The sequence below is a fragment of the Ovis canadensis genome, chromosome 17 (assembly GCF_042477335.2).
Source record: "Ovis canadensis isolate MfBH-ARS-UI-01 breed Bighorn chromosome 17, ARS-UI_OviCan_v2, whole genome shotgun sequence".
NCBI classification, from domain to species: domain Eukaryota; kingdom Metazoa; phylum Chordata; class Mammalia; order Artiodactyla; family Bovidae; genus Ovis; species Ovis canadensis.
In genome coordinates, this window is record NC_091261.1 from 80,405,077 (window position 1) to 80,423,441 (window position 18,365).

General features: G+C 41.6%; 1 protein-coding gene across 2 annotated transcripts; it reads left to right on the forward strand.

Moving 5' to 3' along the window:
* Positions 1–3,774: 3,774 nt before the first annotated feature.
* DRG1 (developmentally regulated GTP binding protein 1) lies at positions 3,775–18,169 on the forward strand. Of its 2 annotated transcripts, none has more exons than XM_069557161.1 (9): positions 3,775–4,166; positions 4,941–5,064; positions 5,975–6,150; positions 10,175–10,244; positions 12,314–12,483; positions 15,302–15,432; positions 16,471–16,638; positions 16,904–17,026; positions 17,856–18,169. In XM_069557161.1, exons 1-9 carry the CDS (start codon positions 4,125–4,127, stop codon positions 17,953–17,955), a joined length of 1,104 nt encoding a protein of 367 aa, XP_069413262.1. In that variant the 5' UTR covers positions 3,775–4,124; the 3' UTR covers positions 17,956–18,169. The 2 variants fall into 2 exon arrangements, with proteins under 2 accessions (XP_069413262.1, XP_069413261.1); XM_069557160.1 differs by having other exon boundaries at positions 4,016–4,166; positions 12,290–12,483.
* Positions 18,170–18,365: the final 196 nt, after the last annotated feature.

The following is an 18,365-nucleotide window of genomic DNA, read 5'->3' on the forward strand; positions in this document are numbered from 1 at the left end:
TACCACAGTCCCTGGATCATAATTCATACTGAACAGAAATGAGTAGACTGTATTGTGCAAATCAAGGAATCACCCACTTGAATGGCAGAAGAGGCAGACTTTTAGTGAAAACTTTTGTGTATTTTCTTTTCTTTTTTCTTTTTTCTTTTTTTTTTGGATTTAAGAGAGAACGTGTTTGTAGAGAAGAATTGTTTTATTCAGTTTCTCTCTCATGTCCAACTGTGACCCCATGGACTGCAGCGCGCCGGGCTTCCCTGTCCTTCACTATCTCCTGGAGGTTGCTCAGACTGCCCTAGATGTGCACCTTCTCGAGGATTTCCCTTCGAAAAGTAAGACACGTCATGCACTAGTGATTCTAATACCCGTCCTTCATGGAGGGCTTCCCATCCTCTGCTGTTACAGTATCTGGGAATTTTTAATTTTTTCTTCCTGTATCTGGGAATTTTGAAGCCAATTAAAAAGTAGTAACATGGATTTTTTATGTATCATTATCCTGTTATTTCTCCTGCCATCAACCAGACACAGATGTTTAGCTTACCTTACTATTGTGTCTGTAGATAAACTATAAATGGTCATTTAGGGGGAAAGCTACATATCTTCTAAGCTTCTTCTTAAAAAAATTTTTCCCCTGTCTTGTTTTTATTTCCATTTTACTTCCCTGACTGTGAGAATTCTTTACATGTTTAATAAATATGTTTCAAGGACTGCCCGTAGCTGTCCTGATGCTGGTGCTGGAGATTCACATCCTCACAGGCTCAGGGCTTGGTGGGCAGTCAGAGGAGCAAGCAAGTAGAGCGGTTGCCGCTCTGATGGGGAGAAAAGCTGGGCAGCCATGGGCGGCTCTCCACCCAGTCTTAAGTTTCAAGGAAAGCTTTTCAGAGACTGTATGGACTGGAAGACCATGAGGCTGAAGAAGAGCTATCTAGATGCAGGCGGTGCAGGGAAAGGGTGGGAGAAAAGTATACTGAGCGGGCAACGCAAGAGCAGAGAACACCTGCACATTTGAAGAACTGCAGTTACTTCAAAATGCTTGGAGTGTCCTGGCAAGAGACAAAGCCTTTTCTGTATTTCCTCTGTTTTATTCCTTTTTTTTTTTTTTTTAAGAAACACAGTGCCAAGGCCCTAGTAGTTTAGCCCTAGGGCAAAAAGGCCTTCTGTTGTGGTTAGTGTCCAGCAGACCCGGGCCAGCTATGGCTCTGAGAAGCCGAGCTTTAAGGCCTGGCCATGGCTGCCCAAGGGCTTCTCTGCCTGCAGGGCAGGAGACCTGAGTTTGATTTCTAGGTTGGGAAGATCCCCTGGAGAAGGAAATTTCAACCCACTCCAGTATTCTTGCCTGGAAAATCCTCTGGTCAGAGGAGCCTGGTGGGCTGCAGTGCGTGGGGTCGCAAGAGTAGGACATGACTTAGTGACCAAACCACCACAGGACCTGACAGAGATCAATATTACCCTTCGGCACAGTCCTGACACTTGAGGCCCCCAAGGTGGGGGTCCTGGGGTGTCTTTGGTCAATGAAATGGTTAACTTAGCTGCAGGCTTCCTATGACAGATTTGCTAAGGAGAACCTCTTCACAGAGCATCATGCCCTTGATATTGTCAGCCAATTCCTGAAGTACTCTAAGTTAGCAAAGGCATGCTGATTTGATTTTATCTGTCTTTAAGACTGATCTTTGATCATATCCCATTCCAGCTGGACTTCCTCTCCTCTCCTTCCCTCCTCCATTAGACGGTGCACGATCTAATTACCTCATTACCCCTTAATTTATTTATGAAAAGACTGAGGTTAAAGAAAAAAAAAAAAAGAAAGAAACTCCTGAGTCCTCCGGGACTTTCTATAAAAGCTTTCCTTTCCCCATTCCTTCCCTTATGCGGGATAAAACCTCCTTTTGCGTCTCTGGCAAGTTGGAATTATTCTTACTTAAAAATTTAGATAAATAAACTTCCCTCCCAGGGCTGAGTGGAGGCCAGCCTGCAGGTTAAGCCTGGCCTGCGGACTCCCAATGGATCAATCAATCTATCAACAAGAATTCCTTGATCTTGCAGGAAGCAGCTTTCAAAATCAGTACACAGCTTCTGGGCGTCCTGGCTTCCTCTGCACAAGACACTGGGGAAGAGGAACCTTTTGAAATTTTAAGTTTTATTATTATTACACAAATAATGCATAGATACATTAATCTTTTTTAAAAAAATTGAACAACAGTAATGCAGAGTAAGAAGTGAAAGGCTTTCTCCACTTTTCCTTGCATCCATCCCACTGTTTGAGATTGTACCTTTTAATTCAGACCATTTAACCATGTACAACTATATAAACATATGGATGTGAGAGTTGGACTGTGAAGAAAGCTGAGCGCCGAAGAATTGATGCTTTTGAACTGTGGTATTGGAGAAGACTCTTGAGAGTACCCTGGACTGCAAGGGGATCCAACCAGTCCATTCTAAAGGAGATCAGTCCTGGGTATTCTTTGGAAGGAATGATGCTAAAGCTGAAACTCCAGTACTTTGGCCACCTCATGCAAAGAGTTGACTCATTGGATAAGACTCTGATGCTGGGAGGGATTGGGGGCAGGAGGAGAAGGGGACGACTGAGGATGAGATGGCTGGATGGCGTCACTGACTTGATGGAGGTGAGTCTGAGTGCACTCCAGGAGTTGGTGATGGACAGGGAGGCCTGGCGTGCTGCGATTCATGGGGCTGCAAAGAGTCGGACACGACTGAGCGACTGAACTGAACTGAACTTTAACATCTTTCCGTGTCCTATCTTTTTGCCTTTTCATACTGTTCATGGGGTTGTGAAGACAAGAATACTGAAGTGGTTTGCCATTCCCTTCTCCAGTGGATCACGTTTCGTCAGAACTCTCCACCATGACCCGTCCATCTTGGGTGGCCCTACACAGCATGGCCCTATAAGGCATGGCTCATAGTTTCATTGAGTTAGACAAGGCTGTGGTCCATAGGATAGATAGGTTAGGTTTTTGTGACTGTGGTTTTCAGTCTGTGTGCCCTCTGATGGAGAAAGATAAGAGGCTTATGGCAGCTTCCTGATGGGAGAGCCTGACTGAGGGGGAAATTGGGTCTTGTTCTGATGGATGAGATGAGATGTGATGGTTGGATGGCATCACCTATTCAATGGACATGAGTTTGAATAAACTCCAGGAGTTGGTAGACAGGGAGGCCTGGCATGCTGCAGCCCAGGGGGTCACAAAGGGTGGGACACGACTGAGCAACTGAACTGAACTGGAGTTTAACATAATTGGGATCACAACGTAGGTGCAGTCTTGCTACCACTTTTTTTCTTGAAACACTATGTCTTGGACATCCTTTCAGTTAAGACCATACAGATCTACGTTTTAATGCCTGAAATAGTATTTCACAGCATAGAGGTACCGCTATTTAATTATCCTTAACACAGTTTAGAGCAATGTTTCAAGGACCGGTTCTTTGGGAATTAATCCAAGCACGCATTTACTGCAGGCTAGCCATGTGCCACGCACTTTACTCGGGGTTGGGGGGTAAACAAAACAGACACCTAAAAATAGTTTTGAGTGATGGAAAGGGGGTATTTTCTTTTCCCAAGAGGACAAGACAGGCTGAAGATGGGTATCCACATCAACCCAGGAGGCCAAGCAGTCCCCCGGGGTGTCTCCCCAGCAGTGAAAGGGGCCCCAGCACCCGTCGGTGCTGGCGAGGAAGATGTGGGTGCCCTTTTCGGGAAAGAGGGTCTGATCGCTGCAGGTCAGCAGCGAGGAGTCGCTCCTCATAGACCACGCGCCGGGCGCTGGGCGCGGAGCCCTACGCTGAGGGCACGTCCGGCGGGGCGGGGCCGAGCGGCGCGCGACCCTCAGCGCGCTCGGGGAGGTAAGGACCGGGGCGGCCTCTCTGGCCCCCACTCCCGCGGGCTCTATGACACCGCACTGGCTCGCGGGACGGGGCGGGGTTGGCTGAAGAGGAGGAAACCAGTTCACGTTGTAAATCTCGCGGTGAGCCGCGCGCGGAAATCTCGTGAGAAACAGGAAATACCGCGCTTGCGCACTGCTGTAGCTCCTAGTGGTTGTGGCCGGTTTGCCGGCGACTGTGAGGCGGGGAACTGTATCTGTGGAAGCCGTTGAGGTCCCCCGCAGCTCGCCACCATGAGCAGCACCCTAGCTAAGATCGCGGAGATCGAAGCCGAGGTAATGGACGCTCGAACGCTCCGTCCTAGCCTTCCTCTAAAGCGGCGTTGCTCCCGCCTGAACTCCCCTCAGACGTGTCAGGCCCGGGGCCGCGTTGCCGGCCTCCCCTCAGCCTCGGCTCGCTTTCCTTGACCCCCCTCAGCCCGGGCCCGCGTTCCATACTTTTGCGCCTTAGTTGGCACCCCCTCCCAGCGTTCGGCTTCTGTCTGAACTTTCAGTTTCTTTTCTGCGAGCGGCACGGAATCCTATCTCCTCACTTTAGCCCTGATTTACTCACGTACCTCAGTATCTTTCTTCACACCCCTTCTTCCCTGGTCTCTGCTTTGGTGACCCCCTTTCCCAGAATGTTGCTCCCGGGAATAGGGTCTGGAAGTAAATTGTCATCTGTGGTAGTTTTGATTCCACCTGGATTGTTGTGTGGTTCTTCTGTCTCAAGGGCTCAGAGCTGTTTAAAATCGACTGGGGTACACGGGGTACAAGCAGTTGAAAAGGGTTCAGCAGTTGAGTTGTAGTCTAATTGGTGAACGCTGATTGTAGTGATTTTGGTCACATTTCTTCTCTGGGCCTCAGTTGTTTGCTCTGTAATGAGGCGAATTGACTGGGTGATGGAGAGAATGGATTTTTACTCTTTTAAAGTCTGACTTAAAGTGGGTATAGTGACGTTAGTAGGACTTAGAGGAAAACATCCTGCTCAGAGCTGGGGGAGCATTCATTCTGGATGTTTTACCTTGTAGGAACTGCTTCTGATTTATGCCTGTGATTCCTCCCTAATAGATGGCTCGGACTCAGAAGAACAAGGCCACAGCACACCACCTAGGGTTGCTTAAGGCTCGTCTTGCTAAGCTTCGCAGGGAGCTCATTACTCCAAAAGGTGGTGGTGGTGGAGGACCAGGAGAAGGTTTGTGTTTGGGTTTTTCTTTTCCTTTTGTGTGTGTAATTTTTATGAAAGTAGTAAAGGCATATGGTAAAAACTAGTTTAGAAATGTCTGTTTTCTAAGCTTAAATTCTTGAATTGTGTTTATTTCTATTCTGTTGTTTTCTGGGTGTGTGTGTGTGTGTGTGTGTGTGTGTGTGTGTGTTTTTGCCACACAGTGTTGCTTGTGGGATTTTAGTTCCCCTACCAGGGATTAAACCTGGGCCTTGGCAGTGAAAGTGCAGAGTTGTAACCACTGGGCCGCCAGGGAATTCCCAATTCTGCTGATTTCAAAGGTTAATGAATATTCTCTCTAAGTGAACTAGGGTTTTGTCTATGTATATCCTGTCCTGATCCAAAATAGATTTATGTTGGCTCAGTGAAATATATAAAGAGTCGACAAGATGAAGGAAGTTGCTGCAAAGGGAAGTGAAGGTAGAAAGAATAAGTTGATGCCAAGAGAAAGTTGGTATGAAAAGTAATGTCACGAGGTCTGTACACTTCTAGAGAAGGGCCACAAATTTGGCTTTGAATTTGTTTGCAACTAATTGTAAGAAAAGAAAACTCTTGTTAGTCACACAATTCCCAGGGTTTGTAGGGGAAAAAAAAATGTTTTTTTTTTAGATCAATTATTGTATAATATTTGGGCTCTAAATACTGTGCATAGGTATATAACAACAATTAGAGGTATAAAGTTTTTCCATCAAACAATCCATTAAATACTGTGAATTGCCATGGGGGAATTTTGTGTGCTTAAGTTCTACCCTAGAGATAAAACTGCTAAAGTTGGAGAAATAAGTTTTAGAGGGGTAGGCAACCAGAATGTAAAAGGAATTGCTTGAGTCTCAACGCTCCCAGGATAACATTCTTCTTTTTATATTTATTGATGTTTTAGGATTTGATGTTGCCAAGACGGGTGATGCTCGAATTGGGTTTGTGGGTTTTCCGTCTGTGGGGAAGTCAACGCTGCTCAGTAACCTGGCAGGGGTATATTCCGAGGTGGCAGCCTACGAGTTCACCACCCTGACCACTGTGCCTGGCGTCATCAGATACAAAGGTGCTAAAATCCAGGTAAGTTAGGCCTACAGGCCAAGGACTGGAAGAAGTCAGTTCTTCCATTCATAGAAAAAGAACTTATTTGGAACTTTCTGTATGCCAAGAAACTTTCTGTATGCTCATATTTGATCTACCAGAACCTCTTTGGCTAGCAGGGGAGAGAGAGAAGACCAGTGCATAGAAATAAAAATATCGTTTGTAAAAACACAGAGAAAGGAAGGACTACTTTTTCCACCTGAGGATGGGGTAAGGGAAGGTCTGGTAAGACAGAAAAAGCTTTACATAGAAAGTGACAGTAAGATGGGTTTTAATGTTTATTAGAATTTTATCAGCTGGAGAATATAAAGGGCAATTTCAGGCAGCTCTAATGGGGAACAGCCTGTATTTTGAGCTTAGCTGTGGATAGGGAGTAGTAGAAACTGAATTTGGAAAGGTAGATTGGAGCTGAATTATGAAGGATCTTATGTGTCTGCCAAGGAAGTTGAATTTTATCTTGTACATAGCTGGGAGCCATTTAGAAACTTCTTAATAAAGAATAACATGATCAGACCCTTTTTAGAAGATAATTCTTATCTGTGAGGCTTAATGAAGTTGTCTTCAAAAGTTCTTAGATAGATGATAGATTTAGGGCTCCCAAATGAGGAGTCCATTTGGGTATGAAAGATACATGTAAAATATGGTGTAACATTTTCTTTTTGGCTCCGCAGCTAAGAAGATAAGGTTCTGAATTTCATGACATTTGAATCTAGGCTAGAGGTTCCCAAGCCCTTAGTGTCTCAGTAGGTTCACACCCTCAGTGTCTTAGTAATTATTTCCTGACAGCTTTTTTGTTTCCAGTAATTTTTTGCAGTGCTCCAGGCCAAGAGAAGTAACCTAATGGTTCTGTTCCTTTAATAGTTAGAGCCAAACAATTATTTATGACCTTACAGCTACAGTTATTTACTAATGGGATATGGACACTGTTAGGTACCATGTAACTTCTCAAACTTTGGAGTCAGGTTGAATACTGCCACATGTGTTTCTTTTTCCACCCTGATTTTTGTGTGTTGCTTAGTTTTTGCCATAGTAATCTCTGAAAAATCCAGCTTTCCAAAGATTTGGATCTGTTATTGTTGAAAGCAGTGTAGTAGAATCTAATGGTGAAATTGTGAGCTTCTTGCATCTAGTAGGTTGACAGATACTGAGAATTGCTGTTTGTCTTGAAAATCAGAATGCCCCCAGTGCCTTGGCAGAACATTTAAAAACTCTTTAGTGTAGGCATTTGTTTTCCCTCTAAACAGTGAGTTACACAGTGAGTTGTGAAGTGCATTCATATTTCCGTATTACAGAGTCTGAAGTAAGGAGCGACCAGTGTCCTGGTGGTATTTTCAGTGACTTTTTCCTTCTGGTTAGGTACCATTATAACACGTACCTTTCTAGGACTCCATGCCAATGTATATAACAAGAATGAGGACACTTGGGCATATCTGGACCACTGCTTAATTTCATCTGGTTTCACAGTCTTATTGATAGTCAGTTTTGTCAGTTCAGAGAGTAACCTCTTTCCTGAAGAGATGTTATGGCGCCTCTTGGTATAACCCCTCTCTTTTCTTGTCTTTTCCTCAAAACCTTCATTTATTTCAGTCTCTTTTGACCTTTTCAGGTTTTTTTCTTCCTTTTTTTCATGGTACTTTGTTTTCCATCTGTGCCCTCTGCCTGTTTTTCCTTCCCTTTTGACTTTCTCCAGAAACCAAGTTAAGTAGGCATACTAGTAGGTGTGTTTAGCTGGATTAAAATGACTGCCCTCAAAATGTTTTTTAAAAGGCTCCTTTGTGACGGAGGACTCATTATCTGTGATTCTCTGGGGAATGGTATACAAAATTAGAACCATCTAATAATTATAAAGAGATTGATTTCTGGTTTTTGTTGTTGTTGCTGTTGTTAGGAAGATCTTTTTTAACAATACAGGTGCCTAAAAATGGAATAGTACCTCTTGAGGTAGTTACTGTGTCTGGAGATGTTCAAGTAGTAGCTGAACCACCAACTAACCTATTAACCAGTGATGTTGGAAGGAAACTGATGTTTCACATAGTCAGAGATTGGCCTGCAGAGTGGATGTACAGTGCTTCAGAAATTGTGGGGCTTATGTTTCACCTTGCTAGAGTCCCTAGGACTCTTGTCGTGTGTGTGTGTGTGTGTGTGTGTGTGTGTATGTATATGGACACGCGCGTATATCTGCTTTAACTTCTAAAGGCATTAGAATTTGAAGTAGGTTAGTATCCAGTTCTTAAAATCAAACAGTTATGTGATTTGAAGATACATTTTTTCTTTTTCTCAATTCTGAGTTGTAATCTGAAATTCATATATGTAAAGCATGGCCTGTTTTTATTGGGTGAAATTCAGTTGCCACATTTTAATAGTTCAGTGTAATTTAAAATATTTAAATAGTTTGATGTAATTTTAAATATTTCCCTCTCAAGAAAAGCTTAAGTTAACTTGCTTTTTTTGTGTGTCGGGGCCTCAATAAATTTCTCCACCATGTTCAGCTGCCACAGTTAGAAAGCTCTTGCTCTTTTTTCTCAGTTTAATATTAAAGGAAATATTATTTTATTTATTGCACTGTGCCAGGTCTTAGTTGCAGAATGCAGAATCTAGTTCCCTGACCAGAGATTGAACCTAGGCCCCCTGAATTATTGGAAGTGTAGAGTCTTTGCCCCTGGACCACCAGGGAGGTCCCCAGGCTTATCTTATATTTTCCCTGCCCCAGCCCTGCAATGAACCACTTCTGTCCTTCCTTCTGTTGGAGATAGGTACTTAGAAATCAAGATCTGGTGTGCTCACTAGTCCCAGTTTTAGAGGAGGTAATGTTATTTATTATGTAGTGAGGAATAGGGAGGAGCTTTTGAGCAGGTTCTCGAATGGAAAGTTGAACTCTAAATACCTCCTGAGTTCATTCTTTTTCCTTGTGGTTTATTTAATGTGAAGTATATTTCTGTAATATCAGATATGCTTACCACAAAAGATAGTTGTTGTTGTTTTTTTCCTTTGGCCATGCGGCACAGCTTGTAGGATCTTAGTTCCTAGACCTGGGATGAAACCTGGGCCTTTGACATTCAAAGTGGAGAGTCATAACCACTAGACTGCCAGGGAATTCCCCAGCAAAGACTAGTTTTAAATGATGTTTTGATAAGCTGCGACTATATCCCTGTCTGTTTATGCAGATGATTCGGTATTGGCCATACAGTACCATGGCCCTTGGTAGTTTCAGATTTTACATGTGCTTGTAACAGACTCTTTTAAGAGCTTATAACTGTAGTTTATGAATTTGAGTCATGAGTGCTACAGATTTGGTTTTGATGTTAGTTTACATACACTGTGACTTATGTGAAGTTTTACTTTATTGCATTTCCCGGGCAACTGAGTGGTTATTTTCAACTGAGGACACATATCAGAGTCATCCTTGGAGCCTTTTGAAATACAGATCAGTATCTGAATCCGACTTTGGCTCTTGCAGAGCAGAATTTGCAGGGATGGGGCTTAAATATCTGCATTCTAAATTGTTTTATATGCGATTCTTATGTGCTTGCTTAAGAATGACTGCAGAAATTTTTGTGAATTGGAGGATTTGCAGAGGTCTCAGGATTTATCACTTGTGAATATCATAATCCAGTTATTATCTATAGTAAGGAATTTGTGTGGAGGCTCAACTTACTGGAAAGTGGGAAAATATTGAAAGATACTAAGGTAGAATTATGGATTTGTGTCCCCAAGACATGGATTAAAATCTGATTTATTTGGACTGTGACTTTGGGCAAACCACTTAACCTCTGTGAACCTCAACTAATATCCTTATTCACAGACTTGCTAGGTATTTTGAGTGAGATAAAGTGTATAAGAAGCTTGCAGCTGGTATTTAGTAGATGCTTAGTAAAAGTAAGATTTACACATTCACTTACAAGGAAGATTGGGTTTGGATCTCCTAAATTTTGAATACTTATCATTCTGTTTAATCTGCTCAGATTTATAGCCAGGTTTTCCTTTTCTCTCCTTAATCTTGCAGCTTCTGGATCTCCCAGGTATCATTGAAGGTGCCAAGGATGGGAAAGGTAGAGGCCGTCAGGTCATTGCAGGTGAGTGTTCTGGAGCCACCGTCCTGGTGTATCATCTCTTCGCTGGGTGCTGTTCCTTTAGGGACTGTGGAGCTTGGAGTTGGTACCACAGTGAAGGGAAAGTTTTACCTGCCTTCTCACTGGAGCAAAATGTTGGAACTTGAAGGGATTCAGAGAGTAGCAGTCCAGACCCCCCTTTGAAGGGAAAGGAAGAACAGGAGAACTGAAGGGCTTTGATACAATGTTGCCCTGTTGTGACAGATTCAGAGCTAGACCTCAGGTTTCCTGACTCCCACTCATGCCTTTTCTTCTTTTCTTTTTATTTAAAGTAAAATGTTATAAAAGGCTAATCATAGGGGAATTCTTTGGTGGTCCAGTGAAGCTCCATGCTTTCACTGCTTAGGGAGTGGATTCAATCCTTGGTCAAGGACTACAAGCCACATGATACAACCTTTAAAAAAAAAAAGGCTAAGCATAAATTGCAGTAATCTGCTACTCTGTTTCCATCTCTACTGTCATTCCCCACTGGCAAGTGCTGTCAAGTCTTCAACTGTTTCTTCTACTTCATATTTTAAAATGTTATGCTTATATTATTGTTTCATGGTTAATTAATTTTAAATACCATCTATTGGTTTAATGTTATGGTAGGAAATTAGCTCTCGTACTCCATATCTCTTCTCCTATTTTTTCAAAGAAATATCATAATTTTTAGTTAACTCATCAGTCATGGTTTATGTTATTATATAATGACTGTGTAACTTGTTCAGTGCTGAGATAAGTACTGTATTATGACTTGATTTCTTTTCTCTTGAAATCTGCTTTTTAAATTTGTTTTTCATTGAGTTAATTGGTTCTTATTTTGTTTACTTTTCTGTTTGCTAATAGTTTTCAAATGTTCCAGTAGATCAAATGCCTATCAATCAGTATTTTTCCAGATATTTGAATACAGTGGCTATTGAGGACTTTGTGTGCCTGGTGCAATTGAGTTATGGAATTTTAAATTTTATCATTTTAATTTAAATTTGAATAGCCCCAGGTGGCTAGTGGAGTCTGTGTTGGACAGTGTAGTTCCAGATTTTTTGCATGGCTGAGATTGTGTATGGGATCCCCTGTTTCTTAGAGTTGTTGTTTTACCTTTTTTGGGTTATTTTCATGTTTTGCTAAAGTACATTATTTAGAAACTTAATGAAAAAGAGTGAATGATAGGTAAATTGTTCTTGTTTTCTTCATGTTTGAAAGTATTTTTATTCCACCCTTACATTAAATTAATAATTTAGCTATTTATAGAATTATAGGTTAGAAGTCATTCATGGATGATGATTAGGAACTTGCTAAATGAAAAGAGTTGGGCACAAAAGAGTACATTTTGTATGATTCCATTTATACAAAATTCTTAAAAATGCAGTTTAACCTATCGTGACAGAGCAGTGGGTGACTGGGGATTGAAAGGGAGATTGATTGCAAAGGGATACAAGGGAACTTTTGGAGATGATGGAAATGTTCCGAATCTCAGTTGCTATGGTGGTTACATAGGTGTATACATTTGTCATCAAATTGTATGCTTAACATGGGTACTATTTATTTTTTATAAATTATAGCTCAAGAAAGTTGACAAAAAAATACGCTAACTGGATAATTTTTTTCTTTTAGAATTCTTGCTGTTTTAAATCTTTCTGAACTTTTTTAGGGATTCAGGTTATTACCTGGTTTGTAGCTTCATTCCAAATTATTTTTCTGCTAGTGTATCTAGATCTAGACACATCTCTCAATGCACTAACAGAAAACAAAGCATACACTGCAGAGTGACTCTGGCATAAATCTTTGGAAACCTTAACTTCATGTGTGTGTGTATATATATATGCGTGCTAAATCACTTCAGTTGTGTCCGACTCTTTGTGACGCTATGGACTGTAGCCCACTAGGCTCTTCTGTCCGTAGGATTTTTCAGGCAAGAATGCTGGAGTGGGTTGCCATTTCCTCCTCCAGGGCACCTTCCCTACCCAGGGATCGAACTTGCGTCTCTTACATCTCCTGCATTTGCAGATCTTTGATGATCTTTGAAAAAGATTTTTTTATTTTCAATTCTTCAGTGGCCAGAACGTGTAACTTGATCTTGATTGTTTTGGATGTCCTGAAACCCTTGGGACATAAGAAGATAATTGAAAATGAGCTGGAAGGCTTTGGTATTCGCTTGAACAGCAAACCCCCCAACATTGGCTTTAAGAAGAAGGATAAAGGAGGCATTAATCTTACAGCCACTGTAAGTGAAGAAAGTATATGGGGTAGGTTGTTGAAGGGACTAGGGTGGAGAGTGGATTGTGGTACGTGGACACTGACATTTGGAATTTGCCTGGCTTCTCCAAGAGCTAATCGGGGTAATACAATGACATTGTAATGACTGACAGAGTAGAACAAGAGTCCATCTCAGACTACTTTTGTGGCTTTATTTCCCCTCTGGAGTGGTATGGAACTAAAGCTTATGCTTGCATGAAGTAGATGGCTGCTTATATCATCTATTTTCATTCATTCAGCACAGATTTATAGAGCACCTCCCATGGGCCACCATTGTTTTAGGCTTTCAGGGGAAATGGAAGTTCAGTCACTCAGTCATGTCCAACTCTTTGTGACCCCATGAACCGCTGCATGCCAGGCCTCCCTGTCCATCACCAACTCCCGGAGTCCACCCGAACCCATGTCCATCCGGTCAGTGATGCCATCCAGCCATCTCATCCTCTGTCGTCCCCTTCTCCTCCTGCCCTCAATCCCTCCCAGCATCAGGGTCTTTTCAAATGAGTCAGCTCTTCACATCAGATGGCCAAAGTATTGGAGTTTCAGCTTCAACATCAGTCCTTCCAATGAACACCCAGGACTGATCTCCTTTAGGATGGACTGGTTGGATCTCCTTGCAGTCCAAGGGACTCTCAAGAGTCTTCACTAGATGGACCTTTGTTGGCAAAGTAATGTTTCTGCTTTTTAATATGCTGTCTAGGTTGGTCATAACTTTCCTTCCAAGGAGTAAGCGTCTTTTAGTTTCATGGCTACAATCACCATTTGCAGTGATTTTGCAGCCCAGAAAATTTGCCATGAAGTGATGGGACCAGATGCCATGATCTTCGTTTTCTGAATGTTGAGCTTTAAGCCAACTTTTTCCCTCTCCTCTTTCACTTTCATCAAGGGACTCTTTAGTTCTTCTTCACTTTTTGCCATGGGGGTGGTGTCGTCTGCATATCTGAGGTTATTTATATTTTTCCTGGCAATCTTGATTCCAGCTTGTGCTTTCTCCAGCCCAGCGTTTCTCATGATGTACTCTGCATAAAAGTTAAATAAGCAGGGTGACAATATACAGCGTTGATGTACTCCTTTTCCTATTTGGAAATGGAAGAGGGGGCAAAAATTCCTGGCTTTATATTCGAATGGGGAAGTAGCAAACAAATTAATGAGTGATTGTAGTATATTATGAGTCTGAGTGCTACCTAATACAGTATATTATGTTAGGATAAACTAAGGACAGAAAGTTAACTAGGGAAAGAGGAGGGAGAGTGTTGGTGGAAGGGTTGTGGTTCTAAGTAGGTTGATCAGAGAAATTTTCAATGAGGTGACAAGAAGGAGTGAACCAAATGAATATGTTGAGGAAGGGCATTTCATGTAGAGGGAACATCCAAGTGCAAGACAGGTAGAGTGTGCCTTTGCTTGTTTGAAGACCAGCAGAATGAGCAAGTAGAAGAGTAGCAAGAAACGAAGTCATAGCATAGGGCCATACATACTTCTACTTTGCAGAAGATGGTTGGGTTCCTGTCTGTGGAATAAAATTGATTCAGGTTTTAATGGAATCAGTCTGGCTGTTTGTTGAAAACAGACTGAAATGGGTTAAGAGGAAAAACACAGAACTCATTTAAGAGGTTATTACAATAATCTAGTCAAGAAATGATTGTTTCTTAGAGTTGTAATAGTGGAGATGTGGAGTAGTTACTGTGGAAAGATTTTGGAAATGGTTGGTAGGAATTAACAGCTAAACTGGATGTGGGTTGTGAGAGAAAGAGGTGATGGTGAGTTTTTGTTATGAGCTAGAAAATGGACTCTCGTGACTAAAATGGTAGGATTTAAGTGTAGAATAGGTTTGGAAGGGAGGGGAAGATCAGATATTCAGTTTAAGATGCCAGTAACACTCAAGTTAGACATCCAGATATTACTGTCAAATAGGCATTTGAGGAAAGATCTTGCTGCAGGTGTAAATTTATTGGTTATCAATTTTAAAGCCATGAGCTTAGCTGAGATCACTTAGCTGAGAAATGGAGTATAAATAGAAGAGTTTCAAGGATTGAGCTTTGTGATACCTTCCTCCACCCTCTCACAATGATTAGAGGCCAGGAGATGGGAAGAATCAGCAAATAAAACTTCTCAGTCAAGAAAGAAAATCAGAAAAGTTTAGAATCCTGAAAGCCAATTAAAGAAAGTGTTTCCGATTGGTAAGAGTGATAGATTCTATCAAATGCTCCTTCTAAGTCATATAATTGAGGATTGAGAATTTCTTGTAACATCTAATATTCTAGAGCTCCAGACTGGCATAGACTTAAGCTGTCCTGCCCCAGAGATCTTTCTTATTATCGTCTCATAATGTTTGAGTTGGAGCCTTCTTTCTGTATTTTTGCTATGGCTGCTGTAGTAAAGTACTGTAGAGTGGGTGGTGTAAACAGCAGAAATTTAATTCTCTTGATTCTGGAGCCTGGATATTTGACATCAAGATATGAGCCGTACTGGTTTCTTCTGAGGCCTCTGTCTTTGGCTTATAAATGGCTGTCTTCTGTGTTTTCATATGATCCTCCCTCTGTGTGTCTGTGTTCCAAACTTGTAAGGGGCGACATGAGTCATATTGGATTAGGGCCCACCCATATGACATTTTAATTTAATTACCTCTTTAGATTTTAAGTATTTCCTACTCAAAGCCTGTCTCATCTAGGATAATGGTCTTTAGAAATAAATTTGCACTTATCTAGACTTATCTGGGTACATCAACAGATACTTTTAGATTTTTTTTTTTTTTGCTCTCTGACCAGTTGTTGTTTTCTGTGCCCATTCAGTGCCCTCAGAGTGAGCTGGATGCTGAAACTGTGAAGAGCATTCTGGCTGAGTACAAAATCCATAATGCCGATGTGACCCTGCGTAGTGACGCCACAGCAGATGACCTCATTGACGTGGTGGAAGGAAATAGGTAACTGACTAAATGGTGCCTGAGTTTGAATTTGAAGCCTTGTAATGGAAACAACATTGGATTATGAGTCTGGCAGACATCAGTTCTAACTCTGGTTGTGCTCTTATCTCAGATAATAGTGGGCCTTGCTTTCTTGATAAAATAAAGGGTTGTTCTTGATTGCTAACATCCTTCTTTGCTCTGAAGTTTGATGATGATTATCAAATTGCTTGTTTCAGTTACTTGGTATGAACTAGACTATCCCCTAAGCTCTGTGTTGTATGGTGGTTCAAGAGAGTACGTCCTCAGTCTGCTCTCACAGAATTAATCCATCTGAGAAATTCTATAGGCTGTTCTGCAGAACTTAGAGCAGACTGGGCTGTATCTGTTTTCTCTAAGAGTACATAACTGAGATCTTACATAACATGAGACATTACTATTTGAAATTAATAATTGAAAGTACTGTTAAGTTATTTCTGGCATTTGAAAACAGACAAAAACTGGTGCTTTGAGTTACGTGTTTTATAAGTGAGGCAACTGAAGCCTGAGAAGTTGTAGCTCGCCTAATTATTAGTAACCTTAGCTGCCCTATTGATTGAACAGTTAGGATTGTGACATTGCTAGATGTTGTGTTTAAAAATTTTTTTTTTAATTCTTGAAGTTATTATATTATTAGAAGTGTTTTACATTCTTACAGTTCATAAAACAACTGGGAAATTAACTGAGATCGCCTAGGGACACATGTCTAGAAAGTGACAGAGCTGGGAATACATTCTGTGTGACTCTAAAGCTTATGTTATTTACACTGCAGCATGCTTTTTCAGTAATTAGCTGCATGACTAGGGACTGTGGCTTGAGTTTTGTTACTTAACTGATAATTCACTTTTTGCATGTTCTACCTTATTTAGGTAGGAAACGTTTTCTTTTTTTTGGCTGACTTTCTCATGATTCCAGTTTAGAGTCTCTGATTTTGAGTCCCAGGTGAGGGGCTGTTGAGTCAGACTGACAGTCTTGTCCACAGCTCCAGACTAACATACTGTTTTTCTTCTATTTCTGTAGAGTCTATATCCCCTGTATCTATGTGTTAAATAAGATTGATCAGATTTCCATTGAGGAGTTGGATATTATCTATAAGGTGCCTCACTGTGTACCCATCTCTGCCCATCACCGCTGGAATTTTGATGACCTGTTGGAAAAGATCTGGGACTATCTGAAACTAGTGAGGATGTAAGTCTTAGTGGAGAGGGTATTATTACTGTAGGACTTAAAGCAGACTATCCAAAAATAATACCTGCTAGAGCTCATTAACATAATCTGTTTTTGGAGATAAAAATAAATTAATTCCTATCATCTGCAAGGCCATATTGAGGGCACCTTCTCCCTCAAGATAGAGGTTATCCATGTCTGATCTCTGGGTTGATGGAGGGTTGAGTTGTGTTCACACATGAAGCATTCTAAGAAGTAAGCAGCCTCTGCTCCCTCTGTGTTCTAGTTACACCAAACCCAAGGGCCAGTTGCCCGATTACACATCCCCAGTGGTGCTGCCTTACTCCAGGACCACGGTGGAGGATTTCTGCATGAAGATTCACAAAAATCTTATCAAAGAATTTAAATAGTAAGTATGATGGCATGTGGTGCCTTCTTTTCCCTATGAGCTTTCTTCTAATGAGTAATTCTTAAGATAGAGTTATAGAAATTAGGCATCAGGAAATGCTTGCTTGGTTAGAACCTTTCAATGTCTTCTTAAATCTAAATCAAAACAGAAAGTGACACCATGCCAACTTGGAGCAGGAAGAGCCCTAAACACCTTTTCAAGTTGGGAGGGCTGACAGTACAGATTGCTCTGAGGTTCTCTTGTTAATTCATTTTCCTCTTGGCAAACACAAAATGTAGCGTCGTATTGGGCTTCACTGGGTACTGAGGGCCCCCTAAACCTTTTGGATAAGGAAATACTCTCTTGATAGAGTTTTCCTAGTATGGCTAAGGAAGGATATCCTACGTTTCTTACCCGTAACCACTGATGGTTCATAGGCCCAATAAAAACCAGTATTCTGTAACTGACATTGCATTTGTAGGAATCAATTTCCAATCAATTATTTCAGGGTATTTCTCTGTAACAAGTCTATGCTTTCTCCTTTTATTTTTAAATTAGTCTGATCATACTTCTCATTTGTATTTTTTTCCTTGACTTTCATAAATTGGCTCTGGAGCATGGGGAACCACATAACTCTGAAGTCTTCTGCTTTCTCTGTGAAGGCTCCAGCGTGCCACACTTCAGGGGAAGCTAAAGCCTCTGGGCTTTGACTGGGGATAGGGAACCTTGTCTGTTGTAGGGCTTTGACTCTTAAGAACTGGAATGCTAACTCTAAACAGAAAGTGGCACCTAGGTAGGTAGAAGCTAGGTGATTATTTACACTGAATGTTCTTTTTTTCCTTCCATACAGTGCTCTGGTGTGGGGTCTGTCTGTGAAACACAATCCTCAAAAAGTGGGTAAAGACCATACGTTGGAGGACGAGGATGTCATTCAGATTGTGAAGAAGTGATGCCATCCCCTTCCCCATCTGCTGGGCCAACCCTAGCAGCTTTCTCCACGATCAAACACCTGACTCCAAGCCCCTCCTGGGTTTGACAGGCACTGGCTCAGGATACAGGGAGGGAGATGCAAGTACCCAAATTGGAACTTCACTTGTCTTAACTTGGTGTCACCTTATATGTTGAGCTGCATAAAGGACCTGGTAGGCCAGCTGACTATGTACAGTTCGTGTGTCATTGTCAGAATTTGTTATGAGGTGGATTGAATGCGGATGGCTATGTATAGTGAGGGAGCTGCAGAAGAGGTGCTTGGGAGCTTGGTCTTGAATGTGAAACGGGTAAAAATATGAGGTTAGTCATGAGAAATGCTTCCCGCTGGATGTGGTCCTTTCAAGTGGTCTTTCTCTAATGGTACTGCAGA

Excerpts from the sequence above, each read along its gene's own strand:
- DRG1 (XM_069557160.1), top strand. The coding sequence starts at position 4,125 with ATGAGCAGCACCCTAGCTAAGATCGCGGAGATCGAAGCCGAG. Across the intron at positions 4,167-4,940 it reads TCGCGGAGATCGAAGCCGAG|ATGGCTCGGACTCAGAAGAA; the intron begins GTAATGGACGCT and ends CCTCCCTAATAG. Across the intron at positions 15,433-16,470 it reads GACGTGGTGGAAGGAAATAG|AGTCTATATCCCCTGTATCT; the intron begins GTAACTGACTAA and ends CTATTTCTGTAG.